Source organism: Melospiza georgiana, chromosome Z (assembly GCF_028018845.1).
Source record: "Melospiza georgiana isolate bMelGeo1 chromosome Z, bMelGeo1.pri, whole genome shotgun sequence".
In the NCBI taxonomy this organism is placed as follows: domain Eukaryota; kingdom Metazoa; phylum Chordata; class Aves; order Passeriformes; family Passerellidae; genus Melospiza; species Melospiza georgiana.
The window spans coordinates 405,396-429,710 of NC_080465.1; the positions used below are offsets into that span (position 1 = coordinate 405,396).

The following is a 24,315-nucleotide window of genomic DNA, read 5'->3' on the forward strand; positions in this document are numbered from 1 at the left end:
CTCACACATCTTCACATCTTCCCCTGTGCCCATCCTCATACATGTTCACATCTCCCTGTGCCCATCCTCATACATGTGCACATCCTGCCCTGTGCCCATCCTCATAAATGTGCACACCCTCCCCTGTGCCCATCCTCATACATCTTCACATCCTCCCTGTGCCCATCCTCATACATGTTCACATCCTCCCTGTGCCCATCCTCATACATGTTCACATCTTCCCTGTGCCCATCCTCATACATGTTCACATCTTCCCCTGTGCCCATCCTCATACATGTGCACATCCTCCCCTGTGCCCATCCTCACACATGTTCACATCCTCCCCTGTGCCCATCCTCATACATGTTCACATCTTCCCCTGTGCCCATCCTCATACATGTGCACATCCTCCCCTGTGCGCATCCTCATACATGTTCACATCTTCCCCTGTGCCCATCCTCATACATGTGCACATCCTCCCCTGTGCCCATCCTCACACATCTTCACATCCTCCCCTGTGCCCATCCTCATACATGTTCACACCCTCCCTGAGCCCATCCTCATACATGTTCACATCCTCCCTGTGCCCATCCTCATACATGTGCACATCCTCCCCTGTGCCCGTCCTCATACATGTTCACATCCTCCCCTGTGCCCATCCTCATACATGTGCACATCCTCCCCTGTGCCCGTCCTCATACATCTTCACATCCTCCCCTGTGCCCATCCTCATACATGTTCACATCCTCCCCTGTGCCCGTCCTCATACATGTTCACATCTTCCCCTGTGCCCATCCTCATACATGTGCACATCCTCCCCTGTGCCCATCCTCATACATGTGCACATCCTCCCCTGTGCCCATCCTCATACATGTTCACACCCTCCCTGAGCCCATCCTCATACATGTGCACATCCTCCCCTGTGCCCATCCTCATACATGTGCACATCCTCCCCTGTGCCCGTCTGCTGCCCCACGGCACAGCGAGCCCTCAGCCGAGGTTTGTGCTTCAGCACAGGACTCAGCAAGGACACCACCACCTCTGGTGAGCACCACAGCTCTCCCCGAGCTCTGCCATACCATCACTGTGCCATGACAAACTCCTCAAGGGGCTCTTCTCAAGGGCTGGCACATCCAGGAAAGACAGACAGCCTGCAGGTATGAATCCAATACTCCTGCAGACAGGTATGTCCAGCTATTCATATAATTAGCTAAAACCTACACCAAGTGACTGCAAAATGCAGTCACCAAGCCTGATGCAGACAATCCCCAATGGGACCATTCTGCAAATACCAGGAGAGGGCAAAATGGGCAGGATTCAATCAACGCTGCACAACCACCTCTGGCAATGCAAAGGCCTCCATGTGAAGAAGACACAAAAAGGACATGTGTCGCAGACATCTTTTGTGAAAAATCCTTTCTTAGGATTTTTCCTCGTGAGAAGCTGCAGTTTCAGCAACAAATGTAAACAATGGTTATCTGCTGCTGTGGAATGCAACAGGTGGATCCGTGATTGGTCTCCTGTGGATGTTTGGATTTACTGACCACTCACGGCAGAGCTGCTCTCGCTCTCTGTCTGAGACACAGACCTTTGTTATTAATTCTTTTCTATTCTTAGCTTAGCTAGCCTTCTGAGAACCTTTCCTTCGATTTCTTTTAGTATAGTCACAATGTAATATATATATCACAAAATAATAAATCAAGCCTTCTGAACATGGAATCGACATTCTGGCCTCTCTCTCATCCTGAAAACCCTTGTGAGCACGGTCACACAAACAGACCTGGAGAGAGCTGCCAGTCCCAGGACACCTCCCTGCTCTGCCTCTCCCTGCTTTTGCTCTGAATGCTCACGGGGGGCTTGGCGACCGGCAACAACAGCAATTACAGCTTACAATATGAACTCCAGAGCTTCCCAAAGCACCAACACAAAGTGGTTTGCCACTATCATTCAGGATTTCGTGAGGCTCTCATTTCAGTCAAGGAAATAATTCTGATTTTAAAATTCCAGTAAGCTTGAATTGCTCGAACCCGCTGCAACAGCAGCGAATCTCAGTCCCTCCATGACAGTCCTGGCACTGGGGCTGCACTCTGTGGGAAGGCAGCTGACCTGACACGACCTGCACAACGCTTTACCTCTTCCCTAGGGGCAGAAGCACACTTGGGGGGGCAGGGAGACCCTGGCCCAGCCATACCCTCGCCCTGGTGCTCACCCCACCTTACAGATGGAAGAAGGCAATGGAAAACCCATTACTGCTTTGGACACAGAAAAAGCCTGACACAGAAACACACGATGCTTGGAGAGCTCTTGATGTCACAGAGCTGCCAAATCATTTACCTTATGCTCTGAGGTCGGACCTGTTGTGTAGGAATAGTGCCCCGCCTGTGACTGGCCAAATCTCTCTTCCAGGCTAACGGGGCTGAGACACTGCAGCTCCTCTAAGCTCCCCTCATCCCAAACACGTTTGAAAATCAAGCATTTGTTTTAACAGTGCAGATGTATGCTGACCCAAGAGGCACTGAGGTACAGACAGGGAAAAGGGGGAAAATCACACATCATTACCTGAAGTGTGTGACCCTCCTCTCACAGAAGCACCTTGTTCAAGAGTGGCATATGAAGGAAACTAACCACCAAAGAGCCAAACAATCTTTTCTTGATTTTGTTCTTCAGATCTCTCAGAAAGCCCTGCCATAATTTAAAAACTAGAGTACTAATTGTGAATGTTTTTGAGTAATATAATTTACCCATTGTAATGCAAAACTTTGGTCACCTCTCTGCTTATACATATATGTGGCAGATGCATCAGAGGCACACAGATACATGCTCTGTACAGATACACAGATACATACATGCATTGTGACTGCACCTCAGCATTTCCTCCTCTCTGGATTCTGCTGATTCCTTGATGAATGACAATTATTCATCTTGCTCATGACTTTTCTACTTACTTTATATTAGCATTTATAACAAACATCCATCAAAAACTGACAAGTCCTGCTTTTCCACAAAACTGCTTCTTCTTTCAAAAATGCATTCCTATGAAAGAATCCTGGCTAGCCCCAGCACTGGCACCATCAGGATGATCTGACAAGTCACCTACCCCTAAACTGAATCTCAGCTAAATTTATATGAAGAGGCTGTTCCTTGAAAAGCATCTAGCAGTTGACAGCTCCTGATGAGAACAGCTGGAGCTACAGCAGGGCTGTAAGGAGTGGTGGAAGTCTGGGCTTTTCATTAACACAGCTCTGAGAAAATCCCTGCTCCACTGAAGCCAGTCGCAAACCGGCAGGGCTTCACCTCAGAGCCAGAGGAGAGCTCTACAGAAAACAGGGGCCCCGGGGACCACATTAGGAGAGGAGTGACAAACATGCTTGATGTGCACAACAGACAGCTGGTAACCTGCGCGCTCAGAGAGGGCAGCTGTGCTGGCAGGGAGTTTTCCTGTGCTCAGCTGTGAGCAGGTGAGCACCACTGATGGCCAGGACAGCACCAGCCCATCCCTCAGACCCCTCAGACACGAGGCATGGGGACACCCCCACCTGCAAACAGCTGCCCACCAGGCACTGCCCTCCAGCCAGCTGTGGCCATGTGCACAGGGCTCCCACAGAGGCCGTGAGCTGGCAGCAGAGCCCCAGGCTCAGGGATGCAGGCAAGCCCTGTGTCCAGAGCTCAGGGATGCAGGCACACCCCGTGCCCAGTGCCCAGAGCTCAGGGATGCAGGCACATCCCCTGTCCAGAGCTCAGGGATGCAGGCACACCCCGTGCCCAGAGCCCAGAGCTCAGGGATGCAGGCACACCCCGTGCCCAGAGCCCAGAGCTCAGGGATGCAGGCACACCCCATGTCCAGAGCCCAGGGATGCAGGCACACCCCATGTCCAGAGCTCAGGGATGCAGGCACATCCCATGCCCAGAGCTCAGGGATGCAGGCACACCCCATGTCCAGAGCCCAGAGCTCAGGGATGCAGGCACATCCCATGTCCAGAGCTCAGGGATGCAGGCACACCCCATGTCCAGAGCCCAGAGCTCAGGGATGCAGGCACACCCCGTGCCCAGAGCCCAGAGCTCAGGGATGCAGGCACACCCCATGTCCAGAGCCCAGGGATGCAGGCACACCCCATGTCCAGAGCCCAGGGATGCAGGCACACCCCGTGCCCAGAGCCCAGGGATGCAGGCACACCCCATGTCCAGAGCTCAGGGATGCAGGCACATCCCCTGTCCAGAGCTCAGGGATGCAGGCACATCCCCTGTCCAGAGCTCAGGGATGCAGGCACACCCCGTGCCCCGTGCCCAGAGCTCAGGGATGCAGGCACACCCCATGTCCAGAGCCCAGGGATGCAGGCACATCCCCTGTCCAGAGCTCAGGGATGCAGGCACACCCCATGTCCAGAGCTCAGGGATGCAGGCACACCCCGTGCCCAGAGCCCAGAGCTCAGGGATGCAGGCACACCCCATGTCCAGAGCCCAGGGATGCAGGCACACCCCGTGCCCAGAGCTCAGGGATGCAGGCACATCCCCTGTCCAGAGCCCAGAGCCCAGGGATGCAGGCACACCCCATGGCCAGAGCTCAGAGCTCAGGGATGCAGGCACACCCCGTGCCCAGAGCTCAGAGCTCAGGGATGCAGGCACACCCCATGGCCAGAGCCCAGGGGTGCAGGCACACCCCATGCCCAGAGCCCAGGGATGCAGGCACACCCCGTGCCCAGAGCCCAGAGCTCAGGGATACAGGCACACCCCGTGCCCAGAGCCCAGAGCTCCAGGGTGCACAGAGCTCAGGCAAATCCCGTGTCCAGCCTGCCAGGGAGGCTGGGACTCACACTGACAGTGAGGAACATGGAATGCTCCCCTGTCTGGCAGAACTGAAGGTGGCACGAGGAGGATCTCAGCCCACAGGCTCCATCATCTCTCTGGGCAGAGCCTGGAATTTCCCTCCCCAGAATTCTGGCAAACACGTTCCCCTCAAGCATCAGAACAGCTCCAGTTGGAGGCTGAAATGGCTTTTTGCTTAATTTCTGTGAATCTAGACATGCAGAACTTTTTCAGAAACTGAGGCTACATTATTTTAATGCTGCTATAGTGGAGATCTGAGCTCATCTATATTTTTTTTCTTCCCTAGAATTTCACGAGGAATGAAATTTCAAGGAGAAATCCTGTGCCAGCTGAGCTGCTCCTGCTAATGTTTGGGATGGCTGGATCAGCATCAATGAGCCCCCAGATGCAGGGTGGTTCTTGGAATGCTCAAGGGCTTAATTCTTAAATTAAACTCCTCCTTGAGACATCCACAAGCACCTACATGTGACACCATCACTGCTGGTGTCAAATCACCAGCATGGCCAGAGCCTGCTGCCATGTCAGCACATTCAGGATGGACCATGTAAGGTACACAAAAGGCAAATGCAAAAGCTGAAAGAAATTCTCAGAAATTATGTCCAAGAACTGAAAAATTAGCTTCCAATGAAATGTAAAAAAAATAAATAAAACTTCCCCCAAAAGTAGATTCCTTTGGATATAGCATAGATGAAACCATCATTGCAATGTAACAGCAAAGCCCACATGAAACCCTGTTTAAAATGATGATGTCAGTGTCGGTGTGGTGAGGGAAAACCATTTCTTCTGAAGAGATAAAGAAATAATGGGACAAATAGCCCAAGCCACTGTGCAACCCCAGGAATGGAGCCCTGAACAATAAGGACAGTCTACATCAGTGGGAGAAATTCAGATCAGTACTTGCCAGCCCTGCAAAACCTCCTGCCCTCCAGGTGCTTCATCTCACCCTGGACTCATTCCTTGGGGTAAAGCAGCGCCAGTGAGTTAGTGCTGCTGAAGTGGGGCCAGAAGTCATTACAGGGGACCCCAGCACTTCCTGAGGACTCTGGAGGGTGTTTCTTTCTCTTTCACCTCTGTGTGGGCTTGGACATCTCCACTTGTTTAACCTGATTGCAGCACAGAGTGCGTTTTTTAATTTTTATGTATTTTCCCACTGCCTCTTTTCAGCTATTGCTGACTCAGCAGTGGGATTTTGCATCCCAGGTGCTCCACGTAGGCATCTCCCCAGTGTGCCACGGAGCCTGGAGGCCTGGTCAGCCCCTTTCTATTCCTTCGGGAATTCTCTCCATGTGTCCCTTCCTTCTCACCACTGCCCAGACTGACACTTAACTCTTTTGATGTAATAAACCTGCAGTTTCTATTGGCAGGTGATTTTTTCCCTCCATAACCTCCTGCATTTTTCCCCTCAGTGTTTGTCTGCTTTAATTGTTTCCCTTGCAGTTAAGATTCCCAAAGGGTTCAGTCTTTTGCACATCACTTGCATGGTGCAGAAGACCCCAAGAAAGTTCTGGGCAGGATACCATCAGTCCCCAACACCAGCAGGCTCTGGTCACTGCCTGAAGTGAGCTGAATAACAGGGACTTATGTCAGCACTGGACCTCATCAGTGGCTAATTTGTGCACTGAACTCCATCACCTGCTGATGCTGAGAGTGTGGGCAGGCAGCCTCCAAGGCATTTGTGCTCACAGCCCTTCAAACCACTGCCTAGCTGTGAGCGTATTTTCTTATTTCTGTCCATCTGGGAAAACACAGCTCATGGGCCCTCTTATGGAGCAAAGACACAAAATACAGAAACACTCACTCATTCTGAGTGGTATGCTCTGCTTTTCTCTGTCTCTCTGTCGCTGACATGTCACTGACTTGGTGAGCTCTTGTCCACCTTTGTCACTGCCAAGCACTTCTCCAGCTGATCTCCACAGCGGCCGTGGTGCTGGTGTCATTGGAAATATCCCTGTGTTATATCCCACACCAGCTTCCATGCACTGGCCAGCCCTGCTTGGAACCCAGACATGCCTGACCCGGGGCATCCCTTCCTGAAAACACAGTGACTGCAGAATGGGACGGTTCTGCAATGTCTTACAGATGCTGTGTGTAATCCTTCATGTGCAATCCACCACCGTGTGCAATCCTTCTCATTTCCTTCTCATTTCTGTTAGTGTCCCAGCCCCTCTTGGAGCCCTGTTCTCTCAGACAGAAGGCTGTGACCCAAACACCTGGGAGCACACCTATCTGTGATTCTCAAAGAGTTCAGTCAAGGGAACAAAGCGCCAGCACTTACATCATCACACCAGATGCTGACAGCAATGTTGGACTACAGTTGGTGAGAATGGACACAAAACACAACAACTGGTACAAGTGGAGATTTCCTGCCACACTGCTTTCAATTCCCCAAACTCCTCCACTGCTGGGAAGTCTCTGTTAAGACTGAATGTTAGATTCTCTGCAGCTCTTGGCTGCACATATCTAAATCTGCCTAACCTCTCCTGCAGCAAGGAGCAGACACTTGCACCCTGAGTGGCACTTTGTTGAGGATGCTCTGCTGAGCTTGGGCAGACCAGGCCACGGACAGTTTGCTCATGGTTGCACAGAGCCTTTTGAATCAGCTGCATCTCTACAAGGGAAGCACAGAGCCCAGCTGGTCTGTGTGCCAGCCCCTGCATTACCTGACACGGGCTGGAAGGTGCCAGCTTGCACACTGCAGCACTGTGCCAGGGCACTGATAGCCCTGGAGTGGGATTCTGAGTTTGTGTTTCTTTTTTCCGTGAGTTGGACTTTGGTGATCCTTGTGGGTTCCTTTCAGCTCAGGGCATTCTGTGATTTTAGCCACAGCAGGATGGGCCATGGGACACTTGTGCCCATTGATAGTCTCTATTTTAACAGCATACAGGTAATGTTAGGGACACGACAGAGTCCTGCACTTCCAGAGAAACTACTGTATGCAAACAGATTCCAGACTGACTTAGCTGCTGTTAATGCTCACCTGCTGCCCCTATTACCTGTTGGTATTGAAGGTTTCTGCACATTTCTGTGTCAGAAGTGAAGCCCAAGCATCCTTCTGGCAGGTCAGGCACTCCTACCCCGACACAACCTGAAGCAATTGCTCCAAAAAGGCATTATTGCCCTGTGGGAAACAGTGCTTTGCATAAACAAAGGAGGTGCCAAAAACTCTTGTAAGTGCTCCAACTCTGCTCACAAGCCCACCAGCGGCCAGTCTCGTCTCTCTGCAAGAGTGCAGGATCAAGATTCTTCCTGCAGCCCCAGGCCAGCCCTGACAGCAGCCCCAGCTGCAGCAGAGCACAGACAGCAGCTGCCTGCACCGAGGGCAGAATTTGTGCCCAGGCATGGCCAGGCTGAGCAGCCCGAGCCCAGGCTGAGCCCAAGCTGAGCCCAGGCATGGCCAGGCTGAGCAGCCCGAGCCCTCTGGCACCAGCAAGCAGAGGGCTCTGCACAGGGCGCAGCATCACTGCGCCCAGCATGTCGGTGCCAGCACCTCCCCACACCCTCCCCTTGCTCCGTGAACCCTCTTGGCAGGAGCCAGCGGGCACAGCAGGGCTCCCACAGAGCACAGGCTCCCTGAGATGCCAGAGTCCTCTGCTGGAGAGGTGGCACTCTCCCACTGAGGCGGGCCCAGCACACACACGAGGGATCCAGGTGAGAAGCACATCTCATGCCTCAGGCCTGCATTCTTGCTGCAGCATCCCTCTCAGCTGGCAGGGCACAAACACAGTTGTGCTTGCTCTTGGGCGTGAGCCCTTGTGACACCTCTTCCACACCTGCACAGCTCTGCAGGATGGAGACCAGGGCCAGCAAAGGGAGCAGTGAAGGGAGAAGAAGAGTTGGGCTCTGCCTGGCCCTTCTTCCCCCATCACCCTCAGTGAATCCCCCAGAGCACTTATGGCCCAGCAACCTCTCTTGTCCCCAGAACAGGTCCTGACCCCAGTCTCCCACGCACCCACCTGAGGACAGAAGTGTCTTTTGCTCTTTTCTCAGTGCTCGACAAGGATTGTTTAGCCCCACTTCAGAAAGCTCTAACTTTCAGACAGGAGATGCTCAGCACTCCCCAAGATGTGTCAGGCGTCCATCCTGCAATCAGCACTGCTCCCCCGAGCAGCTGCTGCTGGTGCAGTGCAACCAGCCCCACACACAGGCTGGCTGTCAGCCCTGGATGCAGCACGCAGCTTGCCCTGACCAGGGTCCTGCTGCCCTGAAGGCAGACCCTGCTGCGAGCAGGCACCCCACCACGGTCACTCTGTGCGCTCCTGCTGCCCACCTGCACTCTGCCAGCCTGCCCCAGTGCCCCTGAGCAGGCACTTGGCAGGCCGGGCAGCAAGGAGGCTGCCTGGCATCCTGCGCCGCTGGGGCTGCAGCAGCTGCCCGGGCTCCCTGCAGGACAGCCTGCTCCGCGTGCCAGCCTCCAGTAGCACGTCCTCTCACCAAAACTGAAAGCAACTGATCCCCCACCAAGGCACATCTGCTCCAAGTCCCTGTTACAACGGGGGGAAAAATGACACCTTCAGCTATAAAAACCAATAAAGACTGTCTGATTTGGTTTGCCCCTGTTGCTACCCAGCAAGCTTCCCACTGGGTTAAGTACTGGTGACATCTGCTAATAAAATGTCACGAGTGAGGAGAACAAAAGTGATTACTGAATTATATCAAGTGCTGGGTGCAGCTGCAAGGGCAAGTCCCTCGCACCTCAGCCCCAGGCCGAGGGCAGCCAGGACATCTGCACAGCCAGGGGCTCCAGGAGCGTGTGCAGGGGGGCAGAGCACCCGCCTTCCACAGCTGCAGACAAAGGACACAGAGCCCCCCAAAGCCAGGAAATGGCTAAATTGGCTCTGCGCCTGGGCACCCACATCGTCACACAGGCCAAACTCGGGTGACGTGCTTCTCCTCCTTATTTCAGAGGGATGTGTGGCAGGCACAGAGCCCTGGGACTCCTCCAGGAGCACAATGCCCCCACCCAGACCCACGCAGAAGGACCCTGTGGTAAGCAGGACAGTAAGGAGGGTGCTATGGATGCTCCTGGGGCTCCCCTCTAAGAGACAAAGATGTTCCTGACTGTGCCTCTCCAAACCTGCAGCCCTGAGCCTATTACAAAAGCAGTTTAAGCAGCCTGCTGAGGACAGCATTATTGTCCAGCCCAAGAGCTCAAACCCCATGACTCATCCTGCCAAACTGAGGGGGGTTGCTTCAGCAATCACATGCACATTCCTGAACGTGAGCAGAGAAAAGCTGAGAAGGTTCTCAGCTCTCCTTCTGGAACTGCTTTTGCTTTCCAACAAAACACTTAATCCTTTTCTCTGCAGTTAAAGCAGTGTCTTCTGACAGACACCCAAAAAATGTCTCTGTGGCAGAGGAGCCATGTGGTATCAGTAGAGACAGCCTGTGTCCTGACCTGGCTGATAAAACATAAAACTTCTACCCTACCTGCTTTAATGCATACATTTAACTATGCATTTATAATCTGGATTTGGGCAAAAAAAAAAAAAAAAGGCATGTGTATAATCACAGAGTTAAGTAACAATGGAATATTTAGCAGGAACCTGAGCACAAAGAGCTTTATACTTCCACCATCAAATTAGTTCCCATGTGCTGACATTGGCCCCCCAGCCTCTTGCAGGTTTTCTCCCAGTTCAGTAAATCTGGGTCTGCTCTGCAACCTGACCATGTGTTTCCACCAAAGGATCCACTGGCACTGACCCTGCTTGCACAGCTCAGGCACCCGGCTGCTGATGTCAGCGGTGTGTCCGCCAGGGGATGGGGTGGGTTGGGGGTGCCCTGCAGCTCCAGCCTACCCCCACCACCCCGCCCTGCCTCCAGCAGGGTTTGGGCAGCACGGGGATCTGCACCTGCTCTGCTTGCAGGGCACTGCTGGACCTGCACCAGCAGCAGGAGCTGGGGAACGTGGATGCTCCTCAGCCAGAGGCAGGAGGCTGATTCAGCAGGAAAGGCACTCACCCCTCCTCACGTGCCCTCTGCATCCTCAGCTGAAAAAGCCCCACTGCAGTTCTGGCGTCCCCTCTGCTATACGAATTGTATCCACAGCCATGGCCTCAGTTTCTCTATGTAGGTTCTTCCAAAATGAAAGTAATGCTTTAAACTAAAGGCACTTTAAAAAGACACCAGCAGAGAATTTCTCCTCTTGTACCTTCCACTCCACCTCTGGTGTCTTTCTGTCCAAAACATTGTTTTCAGCGGGATGCAGAACAAAACACCCCGTGGATCTGAGGAGTATATCAGCAATATCCAACCCCAGCTGGACTGTGCTTACTCCCACCCTTCAAGACTGACAAATGTCCCTGGTGAAGCAAGTCCTGGGAGAAGCAGCACAGCAGATGTCTATGCAGTTAATTTTCTGTCACTTTGCAGATATTTCCTATTTCAGGTGGCCACAGAGTCAACACAACTGTGTCTCTTCCCCTGTTTGCTGGCAGGAGGGAAAAGTTCCACAGTGTGGAGGAAGGCCTGGCTCCAAACTGCCACAGTGCCATAGCCTTCCATAGCACCTGGAGAAGGTCGGGCATGCAGCCACTGGGCTGTCGGCATGGAGGCAGCACCGGGCCGGGCCCGGGCCTGTCCGTGACTGTGGCGCGTGCCAAGGGGCCGTGCAGAGCGAGCGCAGAGCCCAGCCCCAGCGAGCGCAGACCCCAACCCCAGCACAGGCCCCAGACCCCAGTGCAGGCCCCAGACCCCAGTGCAGGCCCCAGCCCCCAGCGCAGGCCCCAGACCCCAGTGCAGGCCCCAACCCCAGCGCAGGGCCCAGCCCTCAGCGCAGGCCCCAGCCCTCAGCGCAGGCCCCAGCCCTCAGCGCCGTGCTGAGCACTGCCCTCCCCAGAGCTGCAGCCCCGCTACCTTCGTCCCGCTTGCGCTTGCTGCTCTCGGCGCCCGGCGAGGCGATGCCCAGGATCCCGCTGATGGAGTAGGACGAGCCGGCCGAGTCCGTGCTCACAGAGGACACCTGGGTCACGGATCCCGTGGAGGCTGCAAGGCAAGGACAGGCGCTCAGTCAGCCACCAACGGCCCCCACGGTGTGAGGAGCAGGGCTGGGGCTCAGCTGGCCATCGTGGCCCTGCAGCTCAGGAAGAGCCCTCGCCCACCCCAGCCATGCCCATCCCCACAGCAGCATGCCACAGCAGCGCAGGGTGGCAGGAGAGGCATGGCCAGCCCTTGCCCCATCACAAGGGGCTGGCTCTGTGTGCTGAGGGACAGCAGATGCTTTTCCTTAGCAGTCAGACGCCCCATGTCACACAAAAGCCCATGGCCTGGGACAGCAGAGGCCCTCCAGGGACACAGCAGCCCAGCGAGGTGGGCAGAGCTTGCTGGGAGCACAGTCATGCAGAGAGAGGAGCTGGCACAGAGGGTACCCAGGTCAGGACCCTCCTGGGAGCAGGGCACCCTACACCTGCTGCACTGTGCTCTCTGCATCTGTCAGACCACACCACTGGCCTCTGGCCACGGAGACCTTGCACACCTGCAGCTGCCTAGCCATGGATGGCTGAAAGACCCTGAGGTTCCCAGAAAAATGACCAAATGCTTTTTGCTTTGGAAGAGCCCTCAGAAAAGGGTCCTGTTTGTGTCCAGCAAGGGCAGTCACTCAAGGGCAGTGTGGATGTGCCAGACTGCACAGCAAACACTGCCCCTGTGATGCTGTGGGTGTCCACGGCTTCACAGGAACAGGCAGAGGAGAGAGCTCCACCATCAGCTCCATCAGCTTACAGGCTGAGCCTGTCTTGCCATGTCCCTACATCCTAGAAGTCCCCACAGACCCCAAGGACAGGATGGGGGTTACACATGTGGGACCACACCAAAGACCCCCAGACAGGACTCACACAGGAGCAAAGCCATGTCAGGAATCCATGCTCCCTCTATCAACTCATGAGAAAAAAGATTCTTCTTCTCTGTTCTTGACTTTTTCAGGAAGAGAAACACTTAAGCCACCACAGTGAGACAAAAGGAGGTTTTCTTCCCCAAGATTGTGTCGGCATTTTCTGGAGAGAAAGGTCTAGGGGCACAGGGTCAGCAGCATGACTCCTCTGACCAGCTGAAAAAGGGCAGCTGGAAAAGGCTGCTCTGTACCTCCCCTCCCTTTCTCCCAGTGCCAGCACACCCTTGCCAAGAGAGAAGCAGCAAGCATCTCACCGTATCACAGGTGACAACACAAAGGCAGAGAGGAACCAGGGCCCCCCAGCACTTCCTAGGGAGCAAGGGCCGACCAGTGCCCCGATGGGTCTGATGGAACAGGGACAAGAGGAGAGCAGCCCTGAGCCCTGAGCGAGCCCCTCCCGCATCCCTGCTGCATTGCAGCAGCACACAAACAGCCACCCTCCTCACAGAGACACTCGGCCACGAGCGGGGCTGAGGGGTCTCAGCAGCCTGGGGGTCCCCTCGGGGTCACCCTCCACCAGCACCACCTCCCTCAGGCTGCAGCATCACTGCTCTGAGGATGAATTAAAAGTTTCACAAAGTTTTGCTACCTCTTCACTCAAGACTGCAAGTGCACAAAGAACTATGGAAGGGATGGTTGATAGATGGAAAAAACACATTCAAAACTACTTACTGACTAATGATGCAGAAAATGTTATGAATAAGTATCCCTTTCTTGATTTATTACTTTAATTATCTGACATTCTATAGACCCCTATTAGTGGGGTTTTTTTGGTTTAGATTTCAATTTTCTGTCTCATGGTGAAAGCTATTTATCATAATAATCAGTAAAATTCAAAACCTTTTAGCAGTATTTATAAAATTCATTTACTATGTTCAGCCCTTGGAGAATGACAAAGAAGGCACATTAGCACGTGTGCTGAAGTGTTTTATGCAGAATTATCTGTCCATAAGAATGATTAAAAGTTCTTCAGAATATTTGTAATCCATTATTATTTTTTAATGTATTTTAAAAAAAAGTTTTCCTTACCTATGCTGTGACTGGAAGCCGGGACCTGCTGATTGGGTGGCTGCTGCACCTTGGTCCTTATGATCCTGTGAGTAATGGAGAAACACGACCACTTAGCATCAGCCATGCAATGGCAGGAGGCATTGGACACTATTTTTTCAGTGCAGGACACCGACATCAATACAAAAAATGCCTTTCTGCATATGTTCCCCTCACCACTCACTGAAAGACCAAAGTTTGGCAGGTGGACCCAGTGGCACATTTGTGTCCCCAGCCCCTGCTGTTAGAGTCACCAGGGTGACATTCCACAGAGTCACAGAATGGTTTGGGTCGGAAGACACAAGAGCTGACAGCAGGTCACCTGTCCGACCTCCCTGCTCAAGCAAGGTCATCCCAGAGCAACCAAACAGGATTGCACCTGCATGGCTCTCAGCATGCTCCAGAGCCTGGTGCTTGGTGGCTTGGAGCACCCAGTCCTCGCTGCCAGGAAAGAGAAACCCACTCTGTGTGGGCAGCCAGCACGCCAGTGCCCCCTGCCCAGGGAGCCAGAACCTTCGGAGCACAAAGCCCCAGGCAGCTGTGGTCTGCAACCCTGGGATGAGAGGAGAGGAGAGGAGAGGAGAGGAGAGGAGAGGAGAGGAGAGGAGAGGAGAGGAGAGGAGAGGAGAGGAGAGGAGAGGAGAGGAGAGGAGAGGAGAGGAGAGGAGAGGAGAGGAGAGGAGAGGAGAGGAGAGGAGAGGAGAGGAGAGGAGAGGAGAGGAGAGGAGAGGAGAGGAGAGGAGAGGAGAGGAGAGGAGAGGAGAGGAGAGGAGAGGAGAGGAGAGGAGAGGAGAGGAGAGGAGAGGAGAGGAGAGGAGAGGAGAGGAGAGGAGAGGAGAGGAGAGGAGAGGAGAGGAGAGGAGAGGAGAGGAGAGGAGAGGAGAGGAGAGGAGAGGAGAGGAGAGGAGAGGAGAGGAGAGGAGAGGAGAGGAGAGGAGAGGAGAGGAGAGGAGAGGAGAGGAGAGGAGAGGAGAGGAGAGGAGAGGCCATAAGCCCCCCATAAGCAGGCCAGGGACACCCAGCTCCACCGCAGGGAAGGATGCACTGCCTTCCCCTTCCCCTCCCACCCTTGGAGGAGTCTGAGGGAGGCTGCAGAGGTCTGGTCTGACCACAAGGCCCCTCCCAGCTGCCAGCCCCAGAGTGGAGCTGGTGGGTGCCAGGCACAGCCAGGGGATGGGTGCCAGCCACACACCCAGAGCAGCCAGCCACACACCCAGAGCAGCCAGGGAGAGGGGCAGGAGCAGCTGCAACACCCAAAGGACAGAGCCTGCAGGGTCCCACAGCCCACTGAACAGGGCTGCCATGGTGAAGAAAGGGTGTCCAGGGCCTTCTGACACGTACACATCTTTATCTCTGCAGGAATGGAGACTGGAGCACTTGAAAGCTGCTGGACAGCTCTCAGCTGATTTGAGCAAAGCTAATCACAATGATTAATTAAGTCTTAACCGCACAGACTTGCTTCTGCTATTGAAGAGTGACCTATTATTAAAATTAATGTTATTAATTAATAATAATTATTATTATTCACTCTTACATGGAGGCAGCAGCTCAGATTTGTCTGCTGGAAGGCCCCCTCAATAGGAGGGATGAGCTGCAGGAGTCCATCCCCATAAACCCCAATGCTCCACAGGAGCAGCATCAGCACCATGGGAGGGAACAATGGAGCCCTGGCACTGTGGGGACAGGGACAGAGAGCACATCCACACCGTGGGGACAGGGACAGAGAGCACACACCTGGCACTGTGGGGACAGGGACAGAGAGCACACACCTGGCACCATGGGGACAGGGACAGAGAGCACACATCCACACCGTGGAGACAGGGACAGAGCACACACACACCATGGGGACAGGGACAGAGAGCACACACACATCGTGGGGACAGGGACAGAGAGCACACACCTGGCACCATGGGGACAGGGACAGAGAGCACACATCCACACCATGGGGACAGGGACAGAGAGCACACACCTGGCACCATGGGGACAGGGACAGAGAGCACACACCTGGCACTGTGGGGACAGGGACAGAGAGCACACACCTGGCACCGTGGGGACAGGGACAGAGAGCACACACCTGGCACCGTGGGGACAGGGACAGAGAGCACATCCACACCATGGGGACAGGGACAGAGCACACACACACCGTGGGGACAGGGACAGAGAGCACACACCTGGCACCATGGGGACAGGGACAGAGCACACACCTGGCACTGTGGGGACAGGGACAGAGAGCACATCCACACCATGGGGACAGGGACAGAGAGCACACACCTGGCACCATGGGGACAGGGACAGAGAACACATCCACAGCGTGGGCACAGAGAACAGGGAGCCTGCTCAGGGCCTCTGTCCTCCCCGTGCAGAAATGCAGCTGCAGCAGGGCAGGAACCACTGAGCGAGAGCAAGGCTTGGGTTTGTGCTCACCAGGCAGCCCCTCATTGGTACTTCAGTGGTGAACAAGGGTACTGGGGCAGGGGCTGCATCCTTTCCCTCCAGCAAAGCCCCAAAGTACACACTCGGTGTTAAATGTGAGGATAAACCCCACAGACTGATGAAACTGTAGGATTTAGCATTAAAGCCAAGTGTTTGGATGTGAATTCCAGGTTCTTTGTCACATTATTGCTCAGTCTGGGTTTTCACAGTGAGCTCCTAAGCTGGCAAAAACAATTCTCTGGGTAAACAGATTGACTCAAACAGATTGCATGCATTTCTTAAAAGGGATTGCAAACCTTTGAGGAAAGGAGAAGATCTTAGCCAGAGTCACAAGCAGATGAGAAAGAATTAGATTTACAGCCAAAACTTGGTGACAGATCATGAACTGGGTTTCTGAACAAGGGCAGCAGGGGTGTGGGCATTATGAGTGTGGAAGCACACAAGGACACAGCAAGAGGAACACAGAAACTGGCTCAAAATATGACTGGAAGCTACCTAAATCTCCCTTTTAGCTGGAGCTATGACTGCCTTTTCGGTAGTTTTTTGGAGGACATGTGACATTCTCCTACACAAGCAGAAGACTGCTTGTAACAGCCATGCTTCTCTCATGACTCATTGATGTTAATGGAAGCAGAGTTTTTCCTTAGGTATTTGATATTTTCCTTTGGTTTTCCTAATGTCTGTAATATTTCTCAAACTCTCCTTAAAGACACCATGCCCACAGAGTTACTGCATGGTGCTCTGGAGCCAGCAAGGCTGCTGCACATGAACTGACCCGTTTTTTCTTTCAATTCCACCAACCCATGAGTCGACATTCAGCCCATCAGGGCAGAGGCTGCACTTTCCCCCAGCGCTGGGGAAGCCACTCCGGCCACTCAAGCGGCAACTCCATGAATGCAAATCAGGTTGGGATAGCCAATAAAGGAATATTGCATCAATTTATTTCACGTCTGGACGCAAATGAGAGATTTTATAGCGAGCTGCATTCAAAGGATTTGCATGCAGTTGCACAAGTGAAAATCGCCTCACCGGCGTGGTGAGGAGGAAGCCCAGAACAGAGTGAAAATTAACAAACCCTGCTTGCAAGGGCCGTGGGTGCCCAAAAGCTCTGCTGCTCAAGTATTCATCTCTCACTGTTGCTCTGGCAGGGCTGGAGATGCCATGAAGTATTTTACTGGGTTTTTCCAGCCTTATGCATCACTTGACTCAGGGGGAAACCACGGCCGCAGAAGGTGTAATGGACAAGGCAGCAGGTCAGAGCCCCTAAAACCAGGCCTTCCATGAGCCCAGCCCTGACTTGCAAAGCCATGGCAAAGCACCCAAACGTGGGACTCAGTCGCCAAATGAGATTCCCCTGCATTTTCACAAAAGCAATTCCAGGCCACTTGAGTTCTCCAAGGCAAAAAGCAGACAGTGGAGGCCCTCAGACGCTACCAGCCGAATTCCCCCATTGATATTCACACTGAACACAGGCCTGGGCCACTGTCAGCAGCACCAATGGGGTGTCAGGTGACAAAATGGAACCTCAGCCCCATGCCTTGGGTCTCTTTCTTACCCAGATGACTGCCACCCTACTCAATGGCCATCTGATCTTCCCCCCTGGGCAACCGAACCCTCACCCCACAGAGCAGAGCAGAGCAGAGCAGAGCAGGGCAGGGACTTTGCTCTGCTGCAAACACATAGGGTCATTACCAGCAAGGTACTCCGACTCACAAACAGGGGAAAGCATAGAAAAGAAGCCAAGGCTGGCAGAAGAACCTGCCCACTCCTGGGAAACCCTCATCACCCGCGGTGCTTCAGCACTCAGGTCAGCCTACAGCTGCTCCCAGGCCCAGGTGCCCTGGGCAAACAGGTGAGGCTGCTTTTCTTACAGACAGCCCCAAACCCCCAGTGCTATCAAAGACAAAGCCATGGTGACACGGAGCATCCCACCCCAGAGCCACCAGCTTTACCTGTTAATGGAGCTGACGCTGGGCACGGTGTCGTTGTCACACACTCGCTCAGCAAGGAGTCTGTCCCTGATCTCCCAGGCAAACATGGTGGGATTTTGGCGTTTGTACTCTGCAATTTTTTCAACGACTTTGGGTGTGGCGACCTTTGGTTTTGATCCTCCAATCACTCCAGGCTTAATACTCCCGGTTTCATAATACCTGGGACAACATCCAAAACAAAGCTCTGGTTATCACACACAGACAGAGAACATGCTCTGAGATTTATAGAGAACATCATCTCAAGGTAACCAAACCCCAGCAAATCCTGAGATACATCTTCACTTTCACATACACATTTCCTGCCTGTGTGGTTCTTTATCACCTAATAGATTAACTTATAGTAATTGGAATTGGGCCTCAGGATACAATATATATTTTTCTGTAATAGCAAGACAAAAGAAACAACGCAAGATTAAAGGGCATGCTGAGATCCAAAATTAACTGAAAATGTGTGTTATTAATCAGCAGTGCTGGCAATAATAGAAACAAATCACACCAAAGACCACTTTTTGCAGTGGACTCTTTTGTAGCAAATTACTGCTTTTACAGAAATGCTGTCATTAATATCTACAGCTTGTTATGATTCAAAGTGAAATGAAGGCTAGATGTTATATTTTATTTGCACCTCTGGAATAAATACGCCAACATATCTTTTTCCTATTTTACGATTTCAATATGCATATTATGGTTTTAATGGTTCGTATTTTTCAAAATGTATTCTTTTCATCATTATGTTTTCAGTAGTTTCAATAACAAATTTTGAGGGAAAGGGAGCTGCTCATGCTGCGGAGGGGTCCAGCTGAGGCAGGGTTGGTTTCTGTGACCAGCCCTTCCTCAGGTGCAGCATCTTCCCCACTACCAGCAGCTCTACTGGTGCCACAAAAGGTACCACCTTTCTGGTACCACCCCTCTCCACCCAGAAAAGGTGAAGAATGAGATCCCCAAAGCAATATAAATGTGACCGATGTTCCACACGTACATCGCACAAGACCAGCAGCTTTTGGTAGCTTTGCCATAACACCTGGCAGCTGGGACCCGGGGGCCCTGCCAGCGTCCCCCTTTCGTGCAGTCCTGCCCACGCTGTGAGGAGCAGCAGCCACACCTCGCGTGCCGAGGGCCAGAACGGAGCCCAGAACGAGACTCTGCTCCTCCGTGCTGCAGCCAGGGCATTCCACACAGGAGGCTCTCTCACAGCCCTCAACTTATTTGCATCTTGTGAATTTTCACATGACCAGGTGAAAAATAAACCCCAACAACGAGCTGCCACCCCAGCTGCCCTAATCCTGCGCCCCCTTTCACACGGAGCAGCCTCTCACCCACCAGGTGCCCACCGAGCTGCGCCTGCAGCACCTCAGTCACCACTGATCCCTGCCCTGCGCCCCCATTCCTACCTCAGGAAAAACTCACAAGCTGGAAGATAAGAATGCTTATTTATGTATTTTCCCTGCAACTGTCTGACACAACCATTATACAAAAAAAAAATTAAAAAATTCTCCCATCTTTTGAGCCTGAGCAGAGCACAAACAGTCTGCACAGCCAAAGTCTGCCTCCCTGCCTCCCTGAAACATGCAATCATGTTCATCAAATTTTTGCCTGGCTACCTGTTCTCAGTGTTTCTGGGAGAGCTCTGTGCGCAGGGCCTAAAGCTCCTCTTAAGAGACTCACACCAAATTGCTCACATGTGTTCTCAGATACTTTGTGTGCAAATGTTGAACACCAGTCTCCATGGGCCATTCATGCAATATCAATAATGGCAAGTGTTGAGTGTTAGAGATGGACTAACCCTCCTTCTGCCCCTAAATGCTGTGAGCTTTAAGGCAGAGGGAGAAAATTTAGCTCCCCTTGCACTTCCATGAGGACATGACAAAATAATGGCAAACATGGCCCATAAACCTTCTAAAAGCTTGCACCTCTTCCCTCAAAACCTTGAGGCTGAGGTTGCTGGCACTGCTTTTTTGAGGAGGATGTAGAACGCAGCCAGGCAACACTACAGATGCTACCAGACAGCAACTCACAGTTTTCTGAGATCTAGCCAAAATTGTGGATTTCACAAATGTTTCTTAGCGCTTTCTTGCGACAGAGCAGTCCAGGGCAGCCTGGCCAAGAGGAGCACTGCCAACAGGACAGGGTGCTGTGCCTGTGCAGAGCAGCCACGGCTTTCTCATGGCTGAGCCACGCAGGAGAGCCAGAGAGGGCCCCTGCCACGCAGGGCTGCAGCTGTGCTGGGCTCGCTGGGGGGCTCAGAGCAGCCAGCCCTGCCCTCTGTGAGCCTCTGCCCGCTGTCATGGCTCAGCCCAGGCACAGGGGAGCCCCAGCAAGGTGCACTCACCCCAAGGGGGGCGCAGGATTGAGCCCACATCCCTCCCTGCACCACCCTGGGGACACGTGGGGACAGTCCTCACCCTGCCCTGGGTCACAGGCATCCCCCTCCTCTCCCCGGCAATGGAGCTGGGCGCAGTCATGTTGTGCTGCACTAAACTGCACAGTCACAAAGCCTGCAGGGTGCATGGCTCCAGCAGTTCTGACTCCCATCCTCATTTTAAGGGCAGGGATTGCTGCAGCCAGCACTGTTCCGTGTGCACCAGGTCAGGGCCTTTTGCTCCAGAGAGCTGCAAAGGCAGCTGTAGGGTGGGCACCACCACAGCACCCTCCTCCGAGGGTTAAGAGCTTCACTTGCCCTGCAACAGCTGGTTACCTGCCTCTGGACGGATTTTTTAAACTGCATCTAGTACTGAAAAATTCCGATAATAAAATTCCAAACGCAAGGATCTATTTTAAGGATTCCCACTTTTCACATACATGCACACATGCAAGAAAACATACACACGCAGAGATGCAATTACAGAGACATTTTACCCACTGTAATTATTAGTTAAGAAAATAATGAGCTATGAAATTCCAATTTATTGCTGACAACTTTAATGACAGAGCTGTGGAACTTCACTCTGAGCTCCATAGTGCAAATACACCTAACAGCAGACCTAACTGCCAAGAGTAAAACCATCCAACTTCTGCCTGGTGGATGAACACATTGCCTGTTTCCAAGCTGTGTGTTAGTTTGATGGGATTGGTGGCAGCTCCAGTGCAACAGTGAGCACCACCAGCCAAACCACAGCAGCCAGGCAGGAGCAGGAGCTGCAGCTGAGTGAAACAGCCCGTGGTGGGCAGCACAAAGCCCACGGGAAGCTCTCCTCCCTCACCAGCTCCAGGCGTTTGTGTTCTCGAACCCCAGAAGCGCACGTAGGCTGCAGGGAAGGCACATCCCTGCGAGGAGGGAGCAGAGGGGAAGCGCCGAGGGCAGCCCCAGCACTGGAGCTGGTGCTCGCCAGCTGGGGCAGGCAGAGTGAGAGGGCTGTGTGGAGAACAGCAACAGAACTGTGCAAAACTGGCACCCGCGATCCTGACAGACCTGCACACTGACACTGATCGATCAACACACCCCCTGTGCGCTGCTATAAATTAAATGCCTTCAATTGTCTTTGCAGCTATGCTATGTTTGTAAGGAACCGGAAAACAATTTAAAATAAAAATAGTAAAATGCTAAACAATGAAATTAACTGTGAAATCACAACAAACAACTCAATAATAACTTTTCCAGATCATAAAAAAAAACACTTTAAAAAAAATCCCCTTAATATAAGTTGCCCAAGTCTGTAAGAATACCTGGGGTTCAAAACCATTTAAAAATGGTAATTTACACAAATTAAGTTTAGGTTTGCACAGAAGATTAAGAAATCAAAAAGGGAAAAAGCAAGCTTGGCATTTTTTAGCTGAATTTACGCCACATTTTAAGCAGCATCAGGAAATAATATTAATTCAGAGTTTAATATCCTGTTGCCATAGTGTTTGGAGCAGCTTTTGGCCGAACAGAGAGCTACTCCCAAAGTAGCCAAAATACCTTTAAGAGGGTTACTAGTTACTCATGGTGTTCAGCTCTCCCTTAATCCAGTAGAAGACTGGAAAAATATGTTTGATTATAAACAGTGGGATAGATTGCAGAATAGCTTGCATGAACGCACGTGCTGATGAAATATATCATGATAACATTGTTTAAAAGGAGTTCTACTCAGGAAGCAAAACAAGTAATTTCCACAACTTCTACTTTTTCTTCACATTTTGCTGAATATGACTCCAAGATTTCCCTTCCTGTTCAGAGCAGACAGGTGCAGGATATACACTGTGTATATCTATATCTATATATATATACAGCAAATACTCATGGCGTTCTGCACTTTGCGTCAGGATTAGAAGCTGTAACAGGGGCTAACACAAGACCCACGGATATTGGCTGTTTCTTTGCAGATCCGACACACGAAACACGACTCCTCGGGAAGCCGCCCCCCCTCCCCGTTTGTTTGCAGCCCCTGGCCCTGGGGCTGGCCCCGACACTTGTGACGGGCGCGGGAGGATTCGCCGTCCCCTTTACCTGCGAGGATTTTGCTGACACAGCCGTGGCTGACGCGGAGCTGCCGGGAGATGTCACACGGCCGGACGCCTTGGTGGGCGAGCTCCACGATCCTTTGGCGAACGACATCGGGGAGAGGGCGGCCGTTCACGAAAACACCCCCCAGCTGATTCACGCCTCCGTGTCCTGCAACACACGGGCGGGGGAGAAGGGCAGCACAAGAGCGGTGAGAGATTCCGGGCCGTCCCGGCAGGGCAGAGCCTCCCCCGAACCGCCCCCCAGAACCGGCCCGGTTCCCCCGCAGCCCCGCGCAGGGGCCCTCGGCGCCGCAATGGATCGGGCACGGGCAGCGCTCGGTGCCGCCCGGAGCGGTGCCAGGCCCGGAGCCGGCCCGGGCAGCGGAGGCTCCTCGGAGCCACAGATGGGGCTGGGGGCTCCTCAGCCCACCTACTGCCTCTGCCTAAGCACAGAGACACCTGAAATTAAACACGCCGTGTTTCGGCTCTGGCTTTCCCCAGATGCCTTGAATTAATCAGGTGGGGGAAGGGGAAAAGAGAGAGAGAAACAGAAAAAAAGGGAGAGAATGAGAGGCAGAGAGATAGAAAGACAGAAAAGAAAGAGAAAGAAAGAGACAAATGCAGGAAAGAAAGAAAGAAAGACAGGAAAGGAAAGGAAAGGAAAGGAAAGAAGGAAAGGAAAGGAAAGGAAAGGAAAGGAAAGGAAAGGAAAGGAAAGGAAAAGGAAAGGAAAGGAAAGGAAAGGAAAGGGAAAGGAAAGGAAAGGAAAGGAAAGGAAAGGGAAAGGAAAGGAAAGGAAAGGAAAGGAAAGGAAAGGAAAGGAAAGGAAAGGAAAGGAAAGGAAAAGGAAAGGAAAGGAAAGGAAAGGAAAGAAAGGAAAGGAAAGGAAAGGGAGAGAGAGAGAGAGAAAGGGAAGAGTGAGGAGAAAGAGAGAGAGAGAGAAAGAGAGAGAGAGAGAGAGAAAGAGAGAAGAGAAGAAAGAAGAGAAGAAAGAGAGAAAGAAGAGAGAAGAAGGAGAAAGAGAGAAAGAGAGAGAAAGAGAGAAAGAGAGAAAGAGAGAAAGAGAGAGGAAGAGAGAAGAAGAGAAAGAGAGAAAGAGAGAAAGAGAGAAAGAGAGAAAGAGAGAAAGAAAGAAAGAAAGAAAGAAAGAAAGAAAGAAAGAAAGAAAGAAAGAAAGAAAGAAAGAAAGAAAGAAAGAAAGAAAGAAAGAAAGAAAGAAAGAAAGAAAGAAAGAAAGAAAGAAAAGAAAGAAATTCTGCTCTCTTGGCTGATGCTGTGACCTCACAAATAAAACCTGAACACTTGGGCAAGCCCAGCGTATGACTCCTTTTTGAGCAGATTTTCACTGTTCACGTTTAACAAAGTGAATTATATATCTGATGGGACCCAAGACCCACTTGGAGGAATAGCAGTGAAGCTGTGTCAACCCCCATGAAGACACATTAATCCCCCGTACCAGAAGGTAATATAATTAACCCTTATGTTGTTATGCATCCGACTATTTATATTACAGAGGGATAGAGAAGCTAAAAACAAGCCATAGACATAGTACAGATGCCAATTCTGGAACAAAAGTAATACAGAAAATGTCTCTGTTTAAGCAGGATCGGAAGTCTACTGACTAAGCTGGCAAGCCAAATGCCTCAGTGTTTAAAAAAAATTTATACAGCACTATTTTTATTTTAACCTTGTCACTTCACTATTGACAAACTGCCGTCAAACTTCGCAAGCACC

The 24,315-nt window shown here is 52.2% G+C and overlaps 1 protein-coding gene across 7 annotated transcripts in view; it reads right to left on the reverse strand.

The window, feature by feature from the left end:
- The window catches only part of PAX5 (paired box 5), a 136,884-nt gene that overhangs the window by 106,814 nt on the left and 5,755 nt on the right, over positions 1 to 24,315 (reverse strand). For 5 of the 7 annotated variants that reach the window (XM_058043910.1, XM_058043908.1, XM_058043907.1 and 2 more), the window contains exons 2-6: positions 22,590 to 22,750; positions 20,833 to 20,837; positions 18,121 to 18,318; positions 13,718 to 13,782; positions 11,656 to 11,784 (exon numbers count right to left, since the gene is read on the reverse strand). In XM_058043910.1, coding sequence (XP_057899893.1) covers positions 11,656 to 11,784; positions 13,718 to 13,782; positions 18,121 to 18,318; positions 20,833 to 20,837; positions 22,590 to 22,750 — 558 coding nt within the window. The remainder of the gene's footprint in view (positions 1 to 11,655; positions 11,785 to 13,717; positions 13,783 to 18,120; positions 18,319 to 20,832; positions 20,838 to 22,589; positions 22,751 to 24,315) is intronic. The other 2 variants (XM_058043913.1, XM_058043912.1) reach the window with 2 other exon arrangements.